Consider the following 19,742-nt stretch of genomic DNA (forward strand, 5'->3'; position numbering starts at 1 on the left):
CTACCTCCCTCCACTGTGTGAAGCCATTACATAGAGTTCTGGTAAGGAAGCAGAGCCCAGGAGCTCAAAGTTGGTACCCAGAAAAGCCAGCAGGGCCAGGCCAAGGACTGTCCCAGAGTCTGCTCCACAGCAGACTGGGCAGACTTTATACCCAAAGAAATGCATCCTGAAGAGAAGTTAGGTCTAGATTCCTGGACTGTCACTGTGAAGAACTGACTGAGGTCAAGGTGCAACCCTTACCTTCCCAAGTCCAGAAAGGAGTCTTCTTGGTAAAATGTGCTTTCAGACCTGCTGGCTGGCACTTGGTTATTTAGGAGTGGACCGGAGGCACCTAACAATATTATTAACTTAGTAATGGTTGTGGGCGACATTACAAGCACCATGACTTACAAAACGGTAACTATTGCTCAGAAAAGGGGATTTCGGGGGTGGTCCACCTACCTGAAGCTATATACAGCTAGGACAACCAGGATGGGAGTGAATCTGGTGCCAGACCTTCCGAGTCTAGTCTTTCTTCCTGCGATGTGTGAGGTGGAGTCCCCAAGTCCCCTGTGCCTCAGATGCTCAGCTCCCACAACACCGGAGAGTCACAGACTCCTGTACACACTGAGTCAGTCACTTTATTACTCTCTCAGATGCTGGTGACCTGCCATCTGTGACAAGCTTTCTCGGGTACCTCTCCCCACCTCATTCCTTTAGGCTGTGGAGAGAACCAGATCCGGGTCCAGGCCTCCTCTCTCCATTGGCCCCGACTCTGTCCTGGGGTTCAAGATCAAGATCATCTTCCTTGGAAGGGAGGAGTGGGGGCACTGCTCCTTCCCTGAGCCCCCTTTCTCACTTGAAGGGTGTCCTGGGGCAAGTCTCTCCTCCATGAAAAGGGGATGGAATGAGGGAAGGAGAGAAGGGTCTTTCGCAGGGGTGGGTGAAAGCTGAGGACTCCAAAAGGAAGGGAGGAGTGGATATGGGGCCCGAAAGGGAAGAGGCAATGGGGTTGGGAGAACTCTAAGGGGATGACACCCTGCAGCAGGTGTTTAGAACCACAGCTACCCCAGAGCCCAGGGTGGAAAGGCACCACCACCCTCTGGACCCGGTGCTGAAGTCCCTTGAGCTACAGCGGCCGCCCGGCCATGGATACGCTGGTGACGGAGCACATGCTCACGCCTCCCGAAGCCCTTGCCACATTCCCAGCAGGCGAAAGGTCGCGCACCAGAGTGCGTCTTGCGGTGGCGCACCAGGTGCTCGCGCCAGTAGAAGGTCTTGCCGCACTCGCAGCACGCGTGCGGCTTCTCGCGCGCAGGCAGGGGGCGCAATGCAGGCCCTGGGCTGCCAGGGTGCGTGCCGCGGTGGCGCCGCAGGTGCTCCTTACGCCGGAATGCCTTGCCGCACTCAGGGCACGCGTGCGGCTTCTCACCAGAGTGGCTTTGCCGGTGGCGCAGTAGATGCGCCGGCTTCAAGGGAGACTTGCCGCACTCCGGGCACGACACAGTGCCTGGAGCTGCCAGGAAGGCAGGGAGGACCGGTGCCAGTGGAGCTGGTGGGGGGCTGCCCGGCTCCTGCTTGTATGGGCGCATGGCCCCGCTGTTCCCCGTTGCGGGTACCTCTGTCCCAGAGGAAGCCCCGGTTCCTGCGGGAAAAGGTACACTGCAGTCAGGGCTGAGGCTGAGCTGGTGGGCAGCAGTTTGGGGCAGGGAGGTGGCTGGAGGGCAGGTTTCCCACCTCTGTGCCTCCTAGCAAGGAGCTTCACGCAGCCTAATAAACACCAAGGCGTAGCTGACTAGACAGGGAATAGGGAGTAATGAGACAAAAAGGTGGGAGGGCGGTAGAGGGAGTACTGGGGGAGTGGACCGATGGACACATGGGTGAGGGTTCATAATGATGTAAGAACAAAGGTGATGGATGGAGGAGTCAGGCGGTGGGGAGAGAGGGTCATTACTGAGAACATAATGGGTGGGCTGACTGCTCTATAAGAGGCTGGGGGTGTTCGAATGGAACAAACTAATGGACTGAGGCAGGGAAACTAGGGGACAGACAAACCATATGACTCCTCTGTCTAGGTTTCCCATCTGCTCTGTGGAGCCCCAGGAATCCACAACCTTGGTTCCGGTAGTTTTACACCATGAACTTGGCTTCCTTTGCTGTCTGAAATGCCCACTTGTCTCCCATTGCTGCCCTATTCCCACCCTCTGCTGCTATTTGATTTCTTCCTGAATATCTGGCTTCTGCCCCACCGTCTGAGATATATAAGGAGTCACTTCATCCAAATGTGACATAACAGACTCCATGCCCAGCTCAGGACTGGGAACTTAACACAGACCACCATAGCACCTGGGATAGGCAGAGTATGTTGGGGTGCAGAGGCCCCGAGGCAGGCTGCCTGGGCCCAATCTGGATTTAGCAGCATCCTTGGGCGAGTCCTTCTAGAACCCTGCACCCAAATGCACTACAGCCAGATCTGGGCAGCTGCATGCCTCAAATCTCAGCACTTAGGAAGACTGAGGCAGGGGACTGTATCAGCCTGGGTCGCACAAGGAGATCTCAGCTCCAAAGATCACATCGCTTTGGTATGCTATAGTTTCCGCAGACTGGCAGAGCAGCACCTGGCAGACAATAGGCTGTGAGCCCACCTTCCATGGGCTGGTTCCCCAAGGGCAGGGGCCTATGTAAGCTGTCCCTACTGCGTTCACTGAGTTAAAATTGCCAGGTCAGTCCCTGACTTAGCCTGGGAGACAAGGACTTCTTTCTTTACCAAGAATGAAGTGAGGAAGGAGCTGGCTGCTCACCTACGGGAATTACCCCACTTTCTTCCTTTCCAACACTGACCCCCGGGCCTTCTGTCATATCCCGAGGTGCCCTCATTGCTGACGACCCATCTGGGGAGGTTGCTGGGCCCTGAAATGAGATAGCATATGCCAAATTGAGAAATTATAATATCCTGTATTTGCCATTCTCCCGCCACACAGTTCTGAAATCCTACTGCCGGTCTTGTTGGGGTTTTTGTTTTGTTTTTCAAGCCATTTCAAGTATGTCTCTGTGTAACCCTGGTTGTCTTGGAACTCTGTAGTCCTGGCTGGCCTTGAATTTAGAGATCTGCCACTCTTTGCTGAGATTAAAGGTGTGCAACACTACTGCCTGTTTTGTTTTGGTTTCTTTGAAGACTCATTTCTGTGGTTTTGGGGGTTGGTACATGAGCATACATGTAAGAGTGCATCCAATCCTCTGGAGCTGAAGTTACAGGAAGTCGTGAGCCACCTGGCATGGGTACTGGGAACCAAACTCCAGTCCTCTGCAGGAGCGGCAAGAGCTTTTAGCTGAAGAGCCTTCTCTCTACCCTGTGTGTGTGTGTGTGTGTGTGTGTGTGTGTGTATGTGTGTGTGTGTGTGTGTGTGTGATGGGAAATACATTGTACATATGAAGGTCCAGAGAATGACTTTTGATAGTTGGCTTCCTCCTTCTACCATGTGAAGTTCAGTTCCTCATCAGGCTTGATGACAAGAACCTTAGCCACTGAGCTGCCTCGCTGTATCTTCTAAGGGAAGCTGGCTGCTATACTGGAGGCTGTTCAAACTTGGTCTCCTGTCAACCAGTGCAAGCAAATTCATTGGAAATGGGGTTCCAGCCTCAAGTCAGCCTTTAAGTGGTGACAGCCATGGTCAATACCTTGTGGCCTCTTCAAGAGGCCCTGAGACAGATCCACCTTCCCCAGTCACGCCTACCCTCTGGCCCACAACAACTTCATAGCTTTGGGGGGACATTTGCTATAAAGTAACAGGTAACTCATTCCTTTGTTTTGAATCTTACTTGAACCGCTGGTGTCTGGGTAAAATGCAAACTTGAAGCAACCTTTATCTCAGAAAAGCATGAAGCTAAGAACCAGGCAGGACACAAGGTAGATTTCTAAGCTCATGCTCCCAAGAAGTGATGCTCAGAATTCCTCTGGTGCTAGGAAATAAGAGATGCAGGAGTCACACACACAGCACCCCTCTCCTCACCTCCCATCTTATCTGTACTGGACCACTGGCTGGAGGGAGGGCGACCTAGATCACACAGCAGAGGCACAGGTGACTAGCCATGCATATAATTCTACCTGCTGGTCAAGACTCGTAAGCATTCCTAGCAGTATGGCTTGCTTTTGTAGGCACCTGTTCTGCCTGTGTGGGAGAAGGATGGATAGCCTTGACGTTGGTGGACTAGATCAGCTCAGTGTTCAGGCAGTTTCTAGCTTTGCAGACTGAGAGCCATCTTTTAAACTCACTACAAGGCCAGTCTCTACCTCTGACTCCCTGACTCCTGAGAGCTGGAATTCCAGGCAGGTACCACCCACTATCTACCTACTTACTGTGCACTGATGTTGACCTTTGCTGATCCTGCCCCATCACTCAGCTGCCCTCAGCCTTGAACGACAGGTTCTGTTGACAGAGTTGCACTTCACTGGTAAACTTCCAGAGAGAACGTGCTTTGCATCTGTGTAAAGCCCACTGGCTACAACACATCAGTTTAGATTTGAGCAGACAATATTCTACTTAAGATTCTTGGATCTACTTTCCTTGAGATAGTCCTTGGCTTGCTTTTTCAGTTGTCTTTGAAATGGCTGGGTTGGACTGTAGGGTGGTAGTGGCAGAGGGTTGGCAACCTAGCCAAGATGAGCTGGGAGCTCCCTTACTTCATAATCTTAGCAGTTGGTAAAATGTTTAAGAATGATACATTCCTTAGAGATTTGGCAGCACTTCAACACATAAACTGCCAGGACCTGGTGCCTTTTTTGTGTAAGGTCTTAGGTCACTGTTCTGATCCTTCTGCCCTCTGGTTTTCAGGGGTCACATTTGCACCCCCTCCACCTTTTTTTTTTTTTTTTTTTGGTATGTAGCTGTCTTTGAACACACGAAAAGAGGGCACTGGATCTTATTACAGATGGCTGTGAGCCACCAAGTGGTTGCTGGGAATTGAACTCAGGACCTCTGGAAGAGCAGTCAGTGCTCTTAACTGCTGAGTCATCTCTCCAGCCCAGATTTGTTGCTTCTTTATGAGACTGCAAATTGGCAATTTGAATTTCACCCCATAAAGGCCATTCCCTATAGGTTTCAAACATGTGCAAGTTGCTCTGGCTTCAACAGCTCTATCATCTGCTCACTACCCATACTGCTTCAGTTTTTGCCTCTGGTACCTACATCTGCTGTTCCTCCTTTTGTTCCCAGGCAACTTGCTACAGAAGGCTTGTGGTCCTACTCTCCGATGCTTTTCGAAGGCTGAGAGCTCGAAGGATCAGCATGCCTTGGATTGCTTATGTTTTACTAACTTTTCCTCTTGTCACACATCATACACTCAGTATCTTGTGCTAAGTTTCCATGTTCCCAGCTGCCTCTGGGGCTCTAAGACTTCCCTCAATTCTGAGACAAACTGGTTTGGCATTTCCTGTGGTAGTAACCACAAGGACAGGTCGGAGCTGACTCTCCCCAGTTTCCTAGTCCAGCCACCAGCATTCCTTAGGTTTCTTGAGCTGGCAGACATCCTGCTCCCCGGGTCTCAGTCCCATGGCTACTGGTACACAGACCAGAGGCTGGATTACTACAGGCAAGGTGGGCTATCTTACCAAGGTCACATTCTCTCTCAGAATGTGCTTGCAGAGCAGGCAAAATACACCCTGGCTTTCTGGTGTGAAACTTCAGGGCAGGGCAGTGTTCCTCAGTGTTCCAAAGCAAGCATTTATATAGTACTCGCTAACACCAGGGACAGTTCCAACCAGGGCCACATGAAATAAACAGGACAAGGCTCCTAACTGAGTAGGGCTGAGACGACAATGCAGCTTGGACCACACACATTACCAGAGAGAAACTCTACATGCACTGTGATGATACTGGCACCTCAGCAGGGCCAGCACCACCTAGGAAAGAGCCCCTGTGCTTTTGTGGGCAAAGACTCACCCTGTGTGGCCATTCCACAGGCAACTTAACTTCTCTGACTAAATCTAGCAACAAGCTGAGAATCAGGTGTGGTAGCATATGCCTTTAATCCCAGCACTTGGAAGGCAGAGGCAGGCAGATTTCTGAGTTCGAGGTCAGCCTGGTCTACAAAGTGAGTTCCAGGACAACCAGGGTTACATAGGGAAACCATTTCTTGAATAAAAAAAAATTAAGAAGAGCTGGGCAGCATTGTCCATTGCTCTCTGCGTTCTCTAGTTGCCTCTAGCTCCTAGTGTATCCTGGAATTGTAAGCCCAAAGAGACCTTCTTCCTTAAGTTGCTTTTGGTAGGGTATTTTATCATAGCAGTAACAGGTAATACAGACATCAAGACCATCTCTAGCTGGGTGTGGTGGCGCACCCCTTTAATCCTAGCACTTGGGAGGCAGAGGCAGGAGAATTTCTGAGTTCGAGGCTAGCCTGGTCTAGAGTCCCAGGACAGCCAGGGCTACACAGAGAAACCCTGTCTCAAAAACAACAACAACAACAACAAAACAAAACAAAACAAAAAAAAAAACCCCAATAAATAAATAAAACAAAATAAACAAGAGGACAGTCTCTAGAAGGCATTTCTCTACACCCTCCAAGCTCCAAAGGCCCGAGGATATGAACAGTCATTAGACCCAGAGAGCCCAATGACTGCCACGCTTGGAGATTCTCTGAATCATGAGGACCCTACAACCTAGCCATTAAAAGACTTTTTTTCTCTTATGGTTGGTATTTTCAGACATGGCCTTCCTTACTCTGTAGAACAGGCTAGCTTTAAATTCAAAGTCCTCCTAACTTAATTCCCAATAATGAGATTATAGGTGTACATCACCACATATATGTTCAAAGGGATTTTAAAAAAATTCTGCTAGATATATACATTAAAAGCAACTACCTTTATCATTCTTGGCTAAAAAGAAACTGAGAGGGTGAGCCGCAGAGATGGCTTGTTGCCAAGGCTGACATCCCGAATCCCACGCGGTGGAAGGGAGAACCAGCTCCTGCAGTTGTCCTCTGACTGCCACATACACAAGGTGGCGTGTGCATGACCTCCGCCCATTAACACCACACAATATCGTAAGAAATAAAAGAAATTAGCCAGGCACTGGTGGCGCACGCCTTTAATCCCAGCACTCGGGAGGCAGAGGCTGGTGGATTTCTGAGTTCAAGGCCAGCCTGGTCTACAGAATGAGTTCTAGGACAGCCAGGGCTACACAGAGAAACCCTGTCTCAAAAAAAAAAAAAAAAAAAAAAAAAAAAAAGCCCAGCAGACGGGGCCTCTGCTTGGCCCCTGAACCAGACAAAAGCACGTAGCCGGTCTGCAGTGGGAATTTGAACCATGCAGACTACCAGCCAGCCACATGGGCAATCTCCCATGCAGCCAAGCTTGAGGCTGAGTAAAAAGTGCACAGCAAGGCGTTAGGTGTCCGCGATCGCAGCGCTCCCTGCTTCTGTGTTCTATTTTAGGGTTTGTTTCTTTTCAAAGAGAAGGCCTTGTCTAGTTACAGGCTGGTTTTGAACTCTCCATGACCCTTCTGCCTGAGGTATGCACTACCACACGGGACTAAGGGCTCCCTGCTTGTTGCTCCCCACTTCGTAGCTAAGACCAGTTGGCCCTGTCTTCAACGTCATCAGTAGAGGACAACCTGTGCTATCTCCTAAGACTTCCTTTAGCCGGGGTCCTTTCTCTACATTAATGGGAAACCTAGGCAAAGCAGACTTTACCTAGACCTTCCAGCCAACTATTTATTACTTGAGGGAGGAACTGGGGACTGCTAACGCAGGTGACACTGGAGAGGCACCTCTGCACTTCTGGAGGAGCAACCGTCACCCCGACACCAGCCATACACTACACCTTCGTTTTCAGGGGGCTTTTGCTTAAGTGTGATGTGTGGCCACAAGCTGAGAAGCATAGTTCAGCGAAGCCCCTCCCACACCACCGCCACCACGGCCTCCTGCTCACCCAGAGCTCCTCCAGCAGCGCCACAGCCTCCTCTCCGTTCTGGGGCCGGCGGCTGCACACCCATGCTTGGGTGTCTGCAGGGAGGGCGCTCAGGAACTGCTCCAACACCAGCAGCTCCAGCATCTGCTCCTTCGTGTGCACTTCCGGCTGGAGCCAGTCCCGGCACAGGGCACGGAGCAGCCCCAGGGCCTCACGCGGCCCTGCTGCATCGCCCAGGTGGAAGTGGCGGAAGCGGTGCCACGGGGAGTCGAGCGTCAGGGCCTCAACCGCCAGGTTCTCCTGCTTCACTGGCTGGGTCGTTGGGGCCTCCATGAGGCCACCTAGGTTTGAGTTACCAGCACCTGTAGAGAGGAACAGTCAGCAGTGGGAGAGTCCAGCTCAGCAGCCCAGGCAGCAAGGGAACTCGCCTGAAACTAAATGGATATTGACCATTACTGGCTCGTTCACATCTTAGCAGTCTTTTGGGCTTTAACTTCCTATTCTGCAAAATGAAAGCATACCTGCTTACCTCTCTGACCAAAGAGAAGTCAGGCCATTGGCAAAGGTCCCTGTGATCAGTGCTTAAGGGTGATTAGAATTACCTCTTCTATGGGTCATATGGAGACCTAATAAAGTAGAAGCTTTTGGTTTTGTTTTTTGGGTTTTTTTCGAGACAGGGTTTCTCTGTGTAGCCCTGGCTGTCCTCGAACTCAGAAATCTGCCTGCCTCTGCCTCCCAAGTGCTGGGATTAAAGGTGTGCACCACCACACCCGGCCAGAAGCTTTTTAATATGTATGAATGAATGTATGTATGTATGTATATGTATGATCTAAAATGAAATTACCAAGCATTGGGGGAGCGGAGCCTCAACTGGATATCTCTCCTCAGCAAATGAAGCTTCCAGTACCAGGAATGGCTTGCATCTAATCAAGTTGTTGGCCAAAGGAGCCCCATGGGAACCCCCAAACCATCTAGGCTGTTGCCAAGGTTACTTGTTGCTCTCCACAAACTGCTAAGTCTTAAGCCCTACTGCCTAAGTCTAACACCTACACAACTCACCGAACACAGAGACGTCGAGCTGGTGCCTACCCCAGAGACTGGTGTTCATGGGACTGGGAGATAAGCTACACAATGCCAAAGGAGAAAGGTAAACAACCCAGTTACAAACCCTTCCATCTACACTGGTGGCCTGCTACAAGATGCATGGTTGCAATGGTGGCACAAAAGATGTGGGAGTAACCTACCACAATCTGACTGGATTTAAGGTCTATTCCATGAGATGAAATCTATTCCTGACACTGCTCAGGTGACCAAGAAGTTGAGACTAGATCCCAGGGACCTAGGGGAAAGCCAAATACTACTGTTCTGCTAAAAGAACCCAGCAATAAAATGACTCCTAATGGCACTCTGTTATAGCCATAGGTCGGTGCTTTGCTCAGTCATCGTAGAAGCTTCCTCCTGCAGTAGATGGGAATAAAAACAGAGACTCACAACTAGACAGGTACAGGGTGAGAAGCCTTGCAACACTCAATCCTAAGTAGGATGTCTCAATCAAATCCCTCCCCTCAGGGCTCAGGGAATTTTGTAGAAGAAGTGACAGAAAGACTATAGGAGACAGGAATGGAAGGAAACAGTGCCTACAGGACGGACATGAACTCGGAGACTGTGGCAGTATGCAAGGGGAATGCATGGGTCTGTGTCAGATGGGGTCCTAGAGCTAAGAGTGCACACGAGTCCATTCCTAACCCAGAAGCCATCCACAACCGACAACCACTTGGAAATTAAAAATTAGTTCTCTCCAACAGTCTCTCTGGGTATACAAACCAATCTTAAGGGCGGGCTCCATGTCCAGCAATGGAAAACAAATTCACTGGAACTTTGGAGGTTGTCTCGTAATGTTTAATCAGGGCATCTTTAAAATTGTTATTTTGCCGGGCGGTGGTGGCGCACGCCTTTAATCCCAGCACTTGGGAGGCAGAGGCAGGTGGATTTCTGAGTTCGAGGCCAGCCTGGTCTACAAAGTGAGTTCCAGGACAGCCAGGGCTATACAGAGAAACCCTGTCTCGAAAAACCAAAAAAAAAAAAAAAAAAAAAAAAAAAAAAAAAAATAAATAAAAAATAAAAAAAAATAAAATTGTTATTTTATTCATTTTTATCTTTTTAACCTTGCAGGTCCTTTGCATATATATTATGGCTTCCAGTTTTGTGTTTTTGAGATTCTTGTGTCTGTTTCCTACGCTTTTTGTCTTGTATTTGTTTTGTTCTGTTCTGATTTATTTTTGTTTTATCTTTATTACTATTCTTCAGGTGCCTGTTTGTTTTCTAAGGAGACAGAAGGAACATGGACTGGACGGGAAGGGACTATGGGAGGACCTGGGAGGAGTCGGGGAAGGTATAGGGTAAAAAGTCCAAACTCACTTCAGGGGTTTGAAACCCCACTAATCCCTGAGCCCACCCTGAAATCCCATCAATCCCCACCCTAGAGAGCTCTGCAACCCCCAAAACCGGATATAAAGTCTGCCTCCCATTTAGTTCTTGCTGCTTCTGGCCTGCCTGAGCAGAGGCAGCGCAGCCAGCCTCTGTCTCCCAGGAAATCTCTGCTGTGGGAACTGTTATGTGGTGAAGCTCTGCGGTATTTCTTGGCTCCTGACTTCCACGATACCTTTAGCTTGAGCTGCCACACTTATAGAAGGAAACCATAATCAAAATATATTACATGGAAAAAAAACTATTTTCAATAAAAGAAAAGTAGAAAAAAAAAGAAATTTTATTAAAATCCAAACAAACAAACCAAAACCAAAAAAATTAAATTAAAAAAAAAACAAACAAACCAAAAAAACCACCAGCAGAACAAAAACCCCTCCCTCTCTTACAGCAGGCTGACCAGACTTACATCTTGGCTTGTTCCCTCCCTGGTGCTACCGTGGCTGAGCCACCTAAACAAAAAAACCTACACAAAAGCCTGTGGCTGGAATGTCCCAAGCCCTGGAGAGGAAGCTACTGCTGTTGTGCACAGGCGTGCCGTGTCTGTCACACTGCCTTCTGAATGGTTCTGCGCACGTCCTTACAGCTTGGTGCTCCGTCAGCTTTGCTCCGAGAAGCTTCCTGTTTCAGTGAGCCATCACCACAGACACGCACAGCTGCTCATAGTGCTAAGGACAAGTGGGGCTCGAATGGTCAGCCCTAAGTGGGACATCTGTGTCACTCCCTCCAAGACTCAGTGTAGAGTGAATTGATGAGGGAAGAAAGACAGAGGAGAGAGAGAGAGAGAGAGAGAGAGAGAGGGGTGGAGTGTTGTGGAACACCTCAGCAGCTCCGATTACCCTCAAATCTGGGCCTACCGACGTTCTCTCAGAGTCAGAGGGTCAATAGACCCTGAGGCACCAGAAGGAGCCAGTTAACAGCTGCTACAGAGGAGGGGATGCCTGTGGATTCACAGGCAGTTAATATTTTCTTCAGTCTACACTCCTATAAATAACACCTCACCCACACTGAGGTAAAGAACTTCATTCTTAAACTCACGGCTTCTTGGGGGTGGGAGTGGAAGAGAGACAAATTGAGAAGAGGAAGGGCACCAGGGGACTGACATGACAGGAGGATGAGAGGGTTATGAGGGTCGTGTAAATGTGATCAAGCTACATGTATCATGGGGTCCACTATCAACATAGTTAATATATGTTAATAAAAATATTTTTAAGCTGGGCAGTGGTGGTGCACACCTTTAATCCCAGCACTCGGGAGGCAGAGGCAGGCGGATTTCTGAGTTCGAGGCCAGCCTAGTCTACAGAGTGAGTTCCAGGACAGCCAGGGCTATACAGAGAAACCCTATCTTGAAAAACAAAAAATTTTAAATTGGGGGTGGGGGGGTAGGCTTGAGAGACAGTTAGCTGTTAATAGCATTCACTGCTCTTCCACAGAATCTGTTCCTAGGGCCCAGATTGGGTACTTAAAACTGGCTGTAACTCCAATTCTAGGAGAATCTGACTTCTGGCCTCTTGGAGCACCCAAATGTGTAACACACACACATTTTAGAGACCTCTTCAAAGGCTTTAAGGAGAACACAGGAAGGCCTGTCAGTGGAGCCTGCCTGTGGTAAGAACTCAGACGTGGGTACTACCTGCCCTGCCTACTTACTACCCGATTAGTGAGGCGGGGAAGATGCAGAGAAGTGGGGCTGAGGCCTCCGAGCTCCTCAGCTCACCTGCGGATGCCTCCCCTGGGAGCTGCAAGGTCTCTGCTGAGGACACTTCCTCTCAGAAGCCTGTGGTCCCCGCCAGGGCTCCCTGTCTCAGGGAGCCCTCCCAGTGGGATCCCTTCTCCCCTCCAAGTCGTGTGCTCCCTGGGCTTTCCAGTCCCTGGATGCCCTTCCACCGAGATACCTTGTCTAGAACGGTGTGGCTCCTGGGCTTCCAAGTCCCAGAATACACTTCCATCCCAGCAGGAACACTTATAATTACTGCAGGACTCCACTCAGTATCTGACTGTCCTTTCTTTTCCTGTCTCAAATGGTCATTAAGCAGTATGGGATAACCTTGAACTTCTGACCTTCCTGCTTCCATCTTTCAAATGCTAAGATCACAGGTATGTATTACCATGCCAGCTCTTCTTCTTTTTAAGAGGGCACTAATCCTAAGAGAGTGGGGGTTCTATTCCATGACCCCTAACTTCCTCCTACAGACACTTTGGGGGCTAGGGTTACAGTCAGTGAATTGGGGGGTGGGGGGGAGTAGAGGCATGGGGGAGGGAGGACACAAGCTCTACAGTAGCAGCTATCAAATTATGTTTGAGAGCTGGCAAATGTGGCCAACTGCCAAGGGCTCCAGTACCTATCTGCATGTGTTTCCCTCATAAAACCTCCAAGTCACAAGAAAGCCAGCTGCCCTTCCTCTTCCCCAGTTCCTGAAGACAGATGGTGGATGAGGACATGGCTCTAAACCTGGAAGATGGCTTGACTCCCAGGAAAGTCCTGGAGAAATTCTGATTGTCAGACAGGAGGTAGAGTGAACAGTGCTGCTTGTGGCTGAAGGGTACAGGCCAGAGACACAATTGAATACCCTGGGGCATTCTCCACACACATTGGCCCCAGGCATCATGAGTCGGCTGCACTAAGGATGAGAGATACTAGCCTGGAATCACAGTCCTCAGGGAGCCTGAAGACTCATGGGGGTCCTGTCAAGGACACTAAGACAGGAGTAAGGTTTTCATGGTAATACTATGTCTAAGGTTTGAAGCCCTTGGTTTCTTGTTAAGTCAAAGCAAAGAACCGCTTACACATGTGGCACTCTGAGCTTGATAACACAAAGGAAGACACCCCACCCTACATGACTCAGTCACCTTATCGTCACCATAACTTGGGATTGGGATGCTAAAAGTTAGTTTACTGTTCTGTCCACTCCATGTTATGCATGAACCCTCTACAGCCTGGCCCTGGCTTAGCTTCCATCTCTTCTAATCTCTCCTGGAGTCTTTACGTTGCAGAGACATGGGCTGCCTGTCTATTAAAAGGCTACAACCGGGGATGAGAAGAGATGGCTCAGCAGTTAGAAGCACTGACTGCTCTTCCAGAGGTCCTGAGTTCAAATCCCAGCAACCACATGGTGGTCAAAACTGTTACCCGTAATGGGATCCGATGCCCTCTTCTGGTGTGTCTGAAGATAGCGACAGTGTACTTATATACATAAAATAAATAAAATTAAAAAAAAAAAGAAATAAAAGGCTACATCCTACCTCTGGTACTAGAAATCTAGCGGAACTGTCGGGGCTATTGAGGTCCTGGGTCTTAGAGCAGAACCTACCAGCTCCAGTTTGCTGGACTGGCAAAGAGAAAAGCACAACTGTCATACAGAGAGATCCGTGGACTGTGGCGAGTACATTTACCACACAACTCTTGCACACCTAAGGCTCAGGGACACTGCAGAAGCAGCAGCAGAAAGACTGCAAGAGCCAGAGAATCAGGAAGTCTGGTGTGAGGTTACATCTTCTAGAACTAACAGGGAACCTACACCTATGATACCCCAACAATACAGCTGCCTAAACAAGGCCTGAATGGTGACAAGAATCAATAGATAGACTAACTGAGGACAAATCCCAACCCTTGACAAAACAACTACAGGCAAGTAATGGCTGCAGAGAGAGAGAGAGCGGGAGGGAAGGGGAGGAGAGAACATTAGCCTTTCTCAGGGATGAGTCCCTTAATTGGCGTTAAAATACCAAATAGCCAGCCCCGAGTTCATACACATCCAAGGAACAGTAAATGGACTGAGCATGTTGTATCTGTGCATTATGTTTATATTTTCCTTTTTCAAAGATAAGAGCTCACCAATTTGGGAGGTATAGTAGGGGAATTAATATACAAGGGATTGGGATGGGGGGATGCTTGTAGTAAAATTAAACTATACTTATATATAATTATTCATTATATATAAATGTTTATATTGTAATTACAATTATATTTTAATTGGGGGTGTGTGTGTTTTGAGACAGGGTTTCTTTGTGTAGCCCTGGCTGTTGTAGAATTCCATCTGTAGACCAGAATGGCCTTGAACTTTTTTTTTAAAGGTTTATTTATTATTATAAATAAGTACACTGTTGCTGACTTCAGACACACCAGAAGAGGGTGTCAGATCTCATTACGGATGGTTATGAGCCACCATGTGGTTGCTGGGATTTGAACTCAGGGCCTTCGGAAGAGCAGTCCGTGCTCTTACTGGCGGGGCCATCTGGCCAGCCCCATGGCCTTGAACTTAAAGAGATCTGCTTACCTCCACCTCCTGAGTGCTGGGATTAAAGGCATAAGCCACCATCACCCAGCTTTAAATTTTTAGTAAAGTTGCTGAGAGCTAAATTAATTGAACACAGCTGAAAGGATCAACTGACGACACACAGTAAAGAATTAAAGGAAAAAAAAAAACCCACTACTCCACACTACTGTTACTGATCTGGCAGCTGAATCACTCCAAAAGGCAGAGCCCAGGTACCTGACATTGTAAAGAAGGGACTCCTACAAAGAACAAGAACATGCCAGGAGCCAATGAGATGGTTCAGTGGGTAAAGGTGCTTATCTCCACGCCTAGGACTCCCACTGTAACAGCAAAGAACGGACTCCTTCAAGCTGTCCTTTTCCCATATAAATAAGTATATTATGTGTATGAGACAACATACACACACACACACACACACACACACACACACACACACACCATGGCATGTTCATGTCAGCTCCTCCTCACCCCACGTAAACACACAAAATAAATAAGAATTAAAAAAAGAAAAGCAGCCGGGCATGGTGGCATACACCTTTAATACCAGCACTCAGGAGGCAGAGGCCAGCCTGGTCTACAAAGTGAGTTCCAGGCCAGCCAGGGCTATACAGAGAAACCCTGTCTCAAAAAAACAAAAAAAAAAAAAACCAAACAAACAAACAAACAAAAAAAGCAAAGCAAAGCAAAGCAAAGCAAAGCAAAGCAAAGCAAAGCAAAGCAAAGCAAAGCAAAGCAAAGCAAAGCAGGGGCGGGCCAGATGGCTCAATGGGCAAGAATACTGACTGCTCTTCCGAAGGTCCTGAGTTCAAATCCCAGTAACCACATGGTGGCTCACAACCACCCTCTGGAGTGTCTGAGGACAGCTACAGTGTACTGACATATAATAATAAATAAATCTTAAAAAAAGAAAAGGAGCTGGGTGTGGTGGCACATGTCTTTAAGTCCAGCACTCAGGAAGCAGAGGCAGGCGGATTTCTGAGTTCGAGGCCAGCCTGGTCTACAAAGTGAGTTCCAGGACAGCCAGGGCTACACAGAGAAACCCTGTCTTGAAAAACCAAAAAAAAAAAAAAAAAAAAAAGGAAAGCAAGCCTTTCCCAACATGCTTATCTGTTTTTTACACTGGAGTTATACTGGTTTTTGCCACTATATGGGTGATGGGATTAGAGCCCTAGTCATTGGGGCTGGAAAGACAGGTCAGCTGTTAAGAGCTCTGGCTGGACCTGGGTCCAATTCTCAAAACCCACATGGTGGCTCACACCTACTTGTAACTCCAGTTCCAGAGTTTCTGACACCTTCACAAAGTCATACATGCCAGCAAAACACCAATGCACATAAAATAAAAATAAGTGACCTAAAAAAAGAAAAGGTACCCTGGTCATCTACAAGAACAACAAGTGCTCTTAGCAGCTGAGTCACATGGCCGGTCCCTTGGCGTGCTTGTCTATAAAGTGGAGTTAGACTCTATTATTCTGTGGCTTTACCATCTGAAGGTAAAACATGCCATAAACTACATAGCAATTTCCCAAAACAAATTCCTTTCTTAGATGATGGAAAGGGACAACAGAGAACCAACCCTGGTTGATCAGCACTGTGGTGTGGATGCTATGCAGGAGGAATGGGAACGGTTTCCTGCCAGCTCTTTCCCTCCCTGGAGCCCTGGGAGTCACAAGCCTATCAACATAGTAGTTTCCAATCACAAAGGGTCTGAGCGGTCAGTAACTCCCCCACCCCACTCCCCACGTCAAAGTCCACAGCAGATGTCTTTCATGTCTGGATCAAGTGAAAGGGGGCATTCCTTTGAGGCAAGCCCAAATTCCTGCAATAAAAAGAAAATTCAGATTTATGACCTGAAGTGGCCAGTCGGGAGCCGTATGGTAGGAGAAGACACACCTGTAGATGAGGTAAGAGAATGGAAGTAACAGTGAGATACATATTTGTATCCCTCAGAAGCCTCACCCTACACAGTGGCCTGCAGACCTTCACACTGGGCCTAGCAGGGGAGTAAGGGCTGTAGAGAATTCAAAAGGATGCCTGTCAAAGGTTAAGATGGAAAACCTCAGCAAGTGCATGTTCAGGCACTGGCCTTCAGGGCCAGATCAAGAGTAACTCAGCACTGGCCCAGAAGTGGGTGATAAGGATCATAAGCTGCTTGTCACCTACTGCAGGGACGGGGTTTTAAAGTGGCTGGGCAGGAAAGCAGGGGCTGGTGAGATAAACAGTTAGTTAGCTATTCCTTCTGCACACAGAACCTACAGAACTAAAATAGTCAATTAGGGCACTGGCTAAAAAGTTACTAGTTACTTAGTAACTAGTTACTGACACTGGTTAGTCACTAGTCTTTCTATGCCACATGTCCTAAGTTCCAGGTCACAAAAAGTAACTCTTGGCTGACAAACCAGTTAAACTAAATGCTACAAAAGTTAACCATTTCCTCCTAGCTTGGCCCCAAAAGATGGGCAGTTGATTTCTTGCCCAAGGTCCACGATACCATGGGAAGAGGAGAGCTCTGTGTCCCACATCAATAATCTCCAACTGCTTTTCTACTTCACCAAGCAGTTGATTTCTGGAGGGGGTGGGCACTCAAACGCATTCCGTGCACATTGCCTGTGGAGGCCTGAGGTTGAGGTTAGGGTGTCTTTATCTCCCTTTCCTTTTTTTTTTTTTTTTAAGATTTATTTATTTATTTATTTTATATGAGCATACTGTAGCTGTCTTCAGACACACCAGAAGAGGGCATCAGATCCCATTACAGATGGTTGTGAGCCACCATGTGGTTGATGGGAATTGAACTCAGCACCTCTGGAAGAGCAGCCAGAGCTCTTAACCGCTGAGCCATCTCTCCAGCCCCTTTACCTTCCTTTTTAAAAGTCTCTTATGGAACCTAAAGCCTGCCTTTTCATCTGCAATGAGAAGCCAGTGAACACACACTGAGGTGCCCTTGTGCTGCTCAACCTTTACCCCAGTTCTGATCGTCCTCAGCTTGTACTTTAGCCCATAGAGCCATCTCCCCAGCATCTGTTTTTGGTTTGTTTTCTTTTTACTTTTATTCTATTAAATGCGTAACTTTCAGTGTCCCCTTCTTCTACCTCTCTCTCCTACACTTCGACCCTGATGTTCATTCTCTCTGAATCCATCAATGGTCCTTCAAAGGGCCAGGAATCTGCACTGGGCACTCTGTGCCCTCAGCTGTACAACTCACCAAATATTTACTCAGAGGACAGGGCTTCGGAATTGGAACAGATTCCGGCTGCGTACCCGCAATGTGTCCTCGGTCAAAGAACAACTGCTCCTTTCAAAGACTAATCTCCATTTCCTTGGCTATAAAATGGGAGCAACAATCGAGGTTGGAAAGTCTAGTAAAATAAAGAGCAAAAAAGTACCCCAGAACATGGCTGGAGAGGCGGCTCAGCAGTTAAGAGTACTGGTTGCTGCTTTTCCAGAGGACCTGGGTTCAATGCCCAGCCCCCACATGGCAGCTCACCACTGAAACTCTAGAATCAGAGGATTCAGCAAACACATATGCAGGCAAAATATGGATGCACGTTAAAATAAAAATAAATCATTAAAAGAAAAAAAAAAAGTACCCAGAACACCACCTGGCAATAAACAAACCCCACCTATTGCATTTACTATCAACACACGTTAACCCTCCAACTCCTTGAGAGTCATTTACGTAAAGCCACTGTGAAACAAGCGCCCAAGACTAAATTATAAATTGGAATAGGTGTTAAAATAGCATATAAAAAGGAATGAAGCCTGGCAGTGGTGGCCCACGCCTTTAATCCCTGCTCTTGGGAGGCAGAGGCAGGCGGATTTCTGAGTTCAAGGCCAGCCCGGTCTACAAAGTAAGTTCCAGGACAGCCAGGGCTATACAGAGAAACTGTCTTGAAAAACCAAAAAAAAAAAAAAAAAAAAAAAAAAGAGTGAAGATGGGTATTATGGTGATTTTTGTTTGTTTGTTTTTAAATTCAATTACTTTCACCGGTTTAAGGCTTGGCATGGCTGTCGAATGTGATTAAGGCCAGCCTGGGCTACAGGAGACCATATCTAAAACACCATCAACAACAACAACAAAAAACCCTGAACAAAACAAAAAAACTAGGCCAACGTCTGTAATCTGAGCACGTGAGAGGCTGAGCCAGGAGGATCAGAACCGAGAGATTTAAGTCCCTCTTATCCTGTTAAAATCTGTCTCCAAGCCCCTTCTGCACATTAATCAATTTCGCCTCTCGCGACAAGCTAATGAGACGGATACGCTTGTAATGAAGAAATACTTATCCTCCAGAATCTCAACTCGACAGAAGTGCGTGTGAACGTGTGACCAGCACACAGGACTAGCCACCTGCACGGGTCTACGCTGCTATGGCACGGTGCCCCTGGATAGACCCCTTCCCGCAATCCTTTTCGAAGAGGTTAGAGGTCCGGGCGACCCAGGATTTCTCAGTGGGGTCCAACTTCCACTCCACTCTCAGTTTCCAACCATCCCAGGGCTCCCCCTCGAACATCCCAGCCCCCTCCCGCTGCCCAGCCTCCCCAGGCCTCCAACTCTCCCGCGTCTGCATCTCGCGTTCCTCCCGCTCCACGGCCCGCCCCCAGAACCCCACCTCCAGCCTCCTTATCATCCCCCTCCCCCAAGCCGCCCATCCCTCCCTTCCTCTCCCTCCTCCAGACCTGGGTACCCCTCCCCGTGGTCCGCCCGTTCCCCGTACACCGGACTCCCCAGCCCTTCCTTTTCCCTCTAGCTCACCTCACTCTCCTGGGCGAGGCCCCCCAAACAACCTCACCTTCCCGCACATGCGCACAAAGCTCATCAGGACTCCATGCCCCAGCAGGCTTTGCGCCAAATTCACCCGTACTTCCCCGCCCCCACGTCCCCTCACTCTCTACACTAGGAATCGCTAATTCTACCCAACACTTCCCACCTCTCCCAGCTGGAAACTACATCTCCCAAGAAACATCGCGACAAAGCGGCTTTCCATTAGTCCTACTGTGATGAGTCCTGTACGCTCGTGCGTCCCGAGCTAGTCATCTCTGCTAACCAGAAAACTACATTTCTTAAAGTGTAAAGAAGAAAACCCGATTCCTATTGGCTCACA

The 19,742-nt window shown here is 48.5% G+C and overlaps 1 protein-coding gene across 7 annotated transcripts; it reads right to left on the bottom strand.

Annotated features, from left to right (window-relative positions):
* Positions 1 to 600: 600 nt before the first annotated feature.
* On the bottom strand, positions 601 to 19,701 carry Znf444 (zinc finger protein 444). 7 transcript variants are annotated; one of them, XM_029479775.2, is made up of 5 exons: positions 19,394 to 19,523; positions 17,846 to 17,964; positions 7,907 to 8,247; positions 2,781 to 2,889; positions 601 to 1,624 (listed from the first exon to the last, which is right to left on the bottom strand). In XM_029479775.2, the coding sequence occupies exons 3-5, from the start codon at positions 8,216 to 8,218 to the stop codon at positions 1,044 to 1,046; spliced, it is 1,002 nt and encodes a 333-aa protein (XP_029335635.1). In that variant the 5' UTR covers positions 8,219 to 8,247; positions 17,846 to 17,964; positions 19,394 to 19,523; the 3' UTR covers positions 601 to 1,043. The 7 variants fall into 7 exon arrangements, with proteins under 7 accessions (XP_029335635.1, XP_029335633.1, XP_021022192.1 ...); XM_029479773.2 differs by lacking the exons at positions 17,846 to 17,964; positions 19,394 to 19,523 and adding exons at positions 8,945 to 9,009; positions 9,130 to 9,885; XM_021166533.3 differs by lacking the exons at positions 17,846 to 17,964; positions 19,394 to 19,523 and adding an exon at positions 19,569 to 19,701.
* Between the last annotated feature and the right edge of the window lie 41 nt (positions 19,702 to 19,742).

The sequence above is a fragment of the Mus caroli genome, unplaced genomic scaffold, assembly GCF_978045245.1.
Source record: "Mus caroli unplaced genomic scaffold, Mus_caroli_1 scaffold_8, whole genome shotgun sequence".
Classification (NCBI taxonomy): Eukaryota; Metazoa; Chordata; class Mammalia; order Rodentia; family Muridae; genus Mus; species Mus caroli.

Bases quoted from the DNA above. Each gene is read 5' to 3' on its own strand.
- Znf444 (XM_029479773.2), bottom strand. From the start codon at position 8,993: ATGAACACCAGTCTCTGGGGTAGGCACCAGCTCGACGTCTCTGTGTTC. The intron at 8,248-8,944 runs GTGAGTTGTGTA...TCCTCTCTACAG, and splicing joins GCTCGACGTCTCTGTGTTCG to GTGCTGGTAACTCAAACCTA. The intron at 1,625-2,780 runs GTGAGCAGCCAG...CTTTTCCCGCAG, and splicing joins AAGTGGGGTAATTCCCGTAG to GAACCGGGGCTTCCTCTGGG.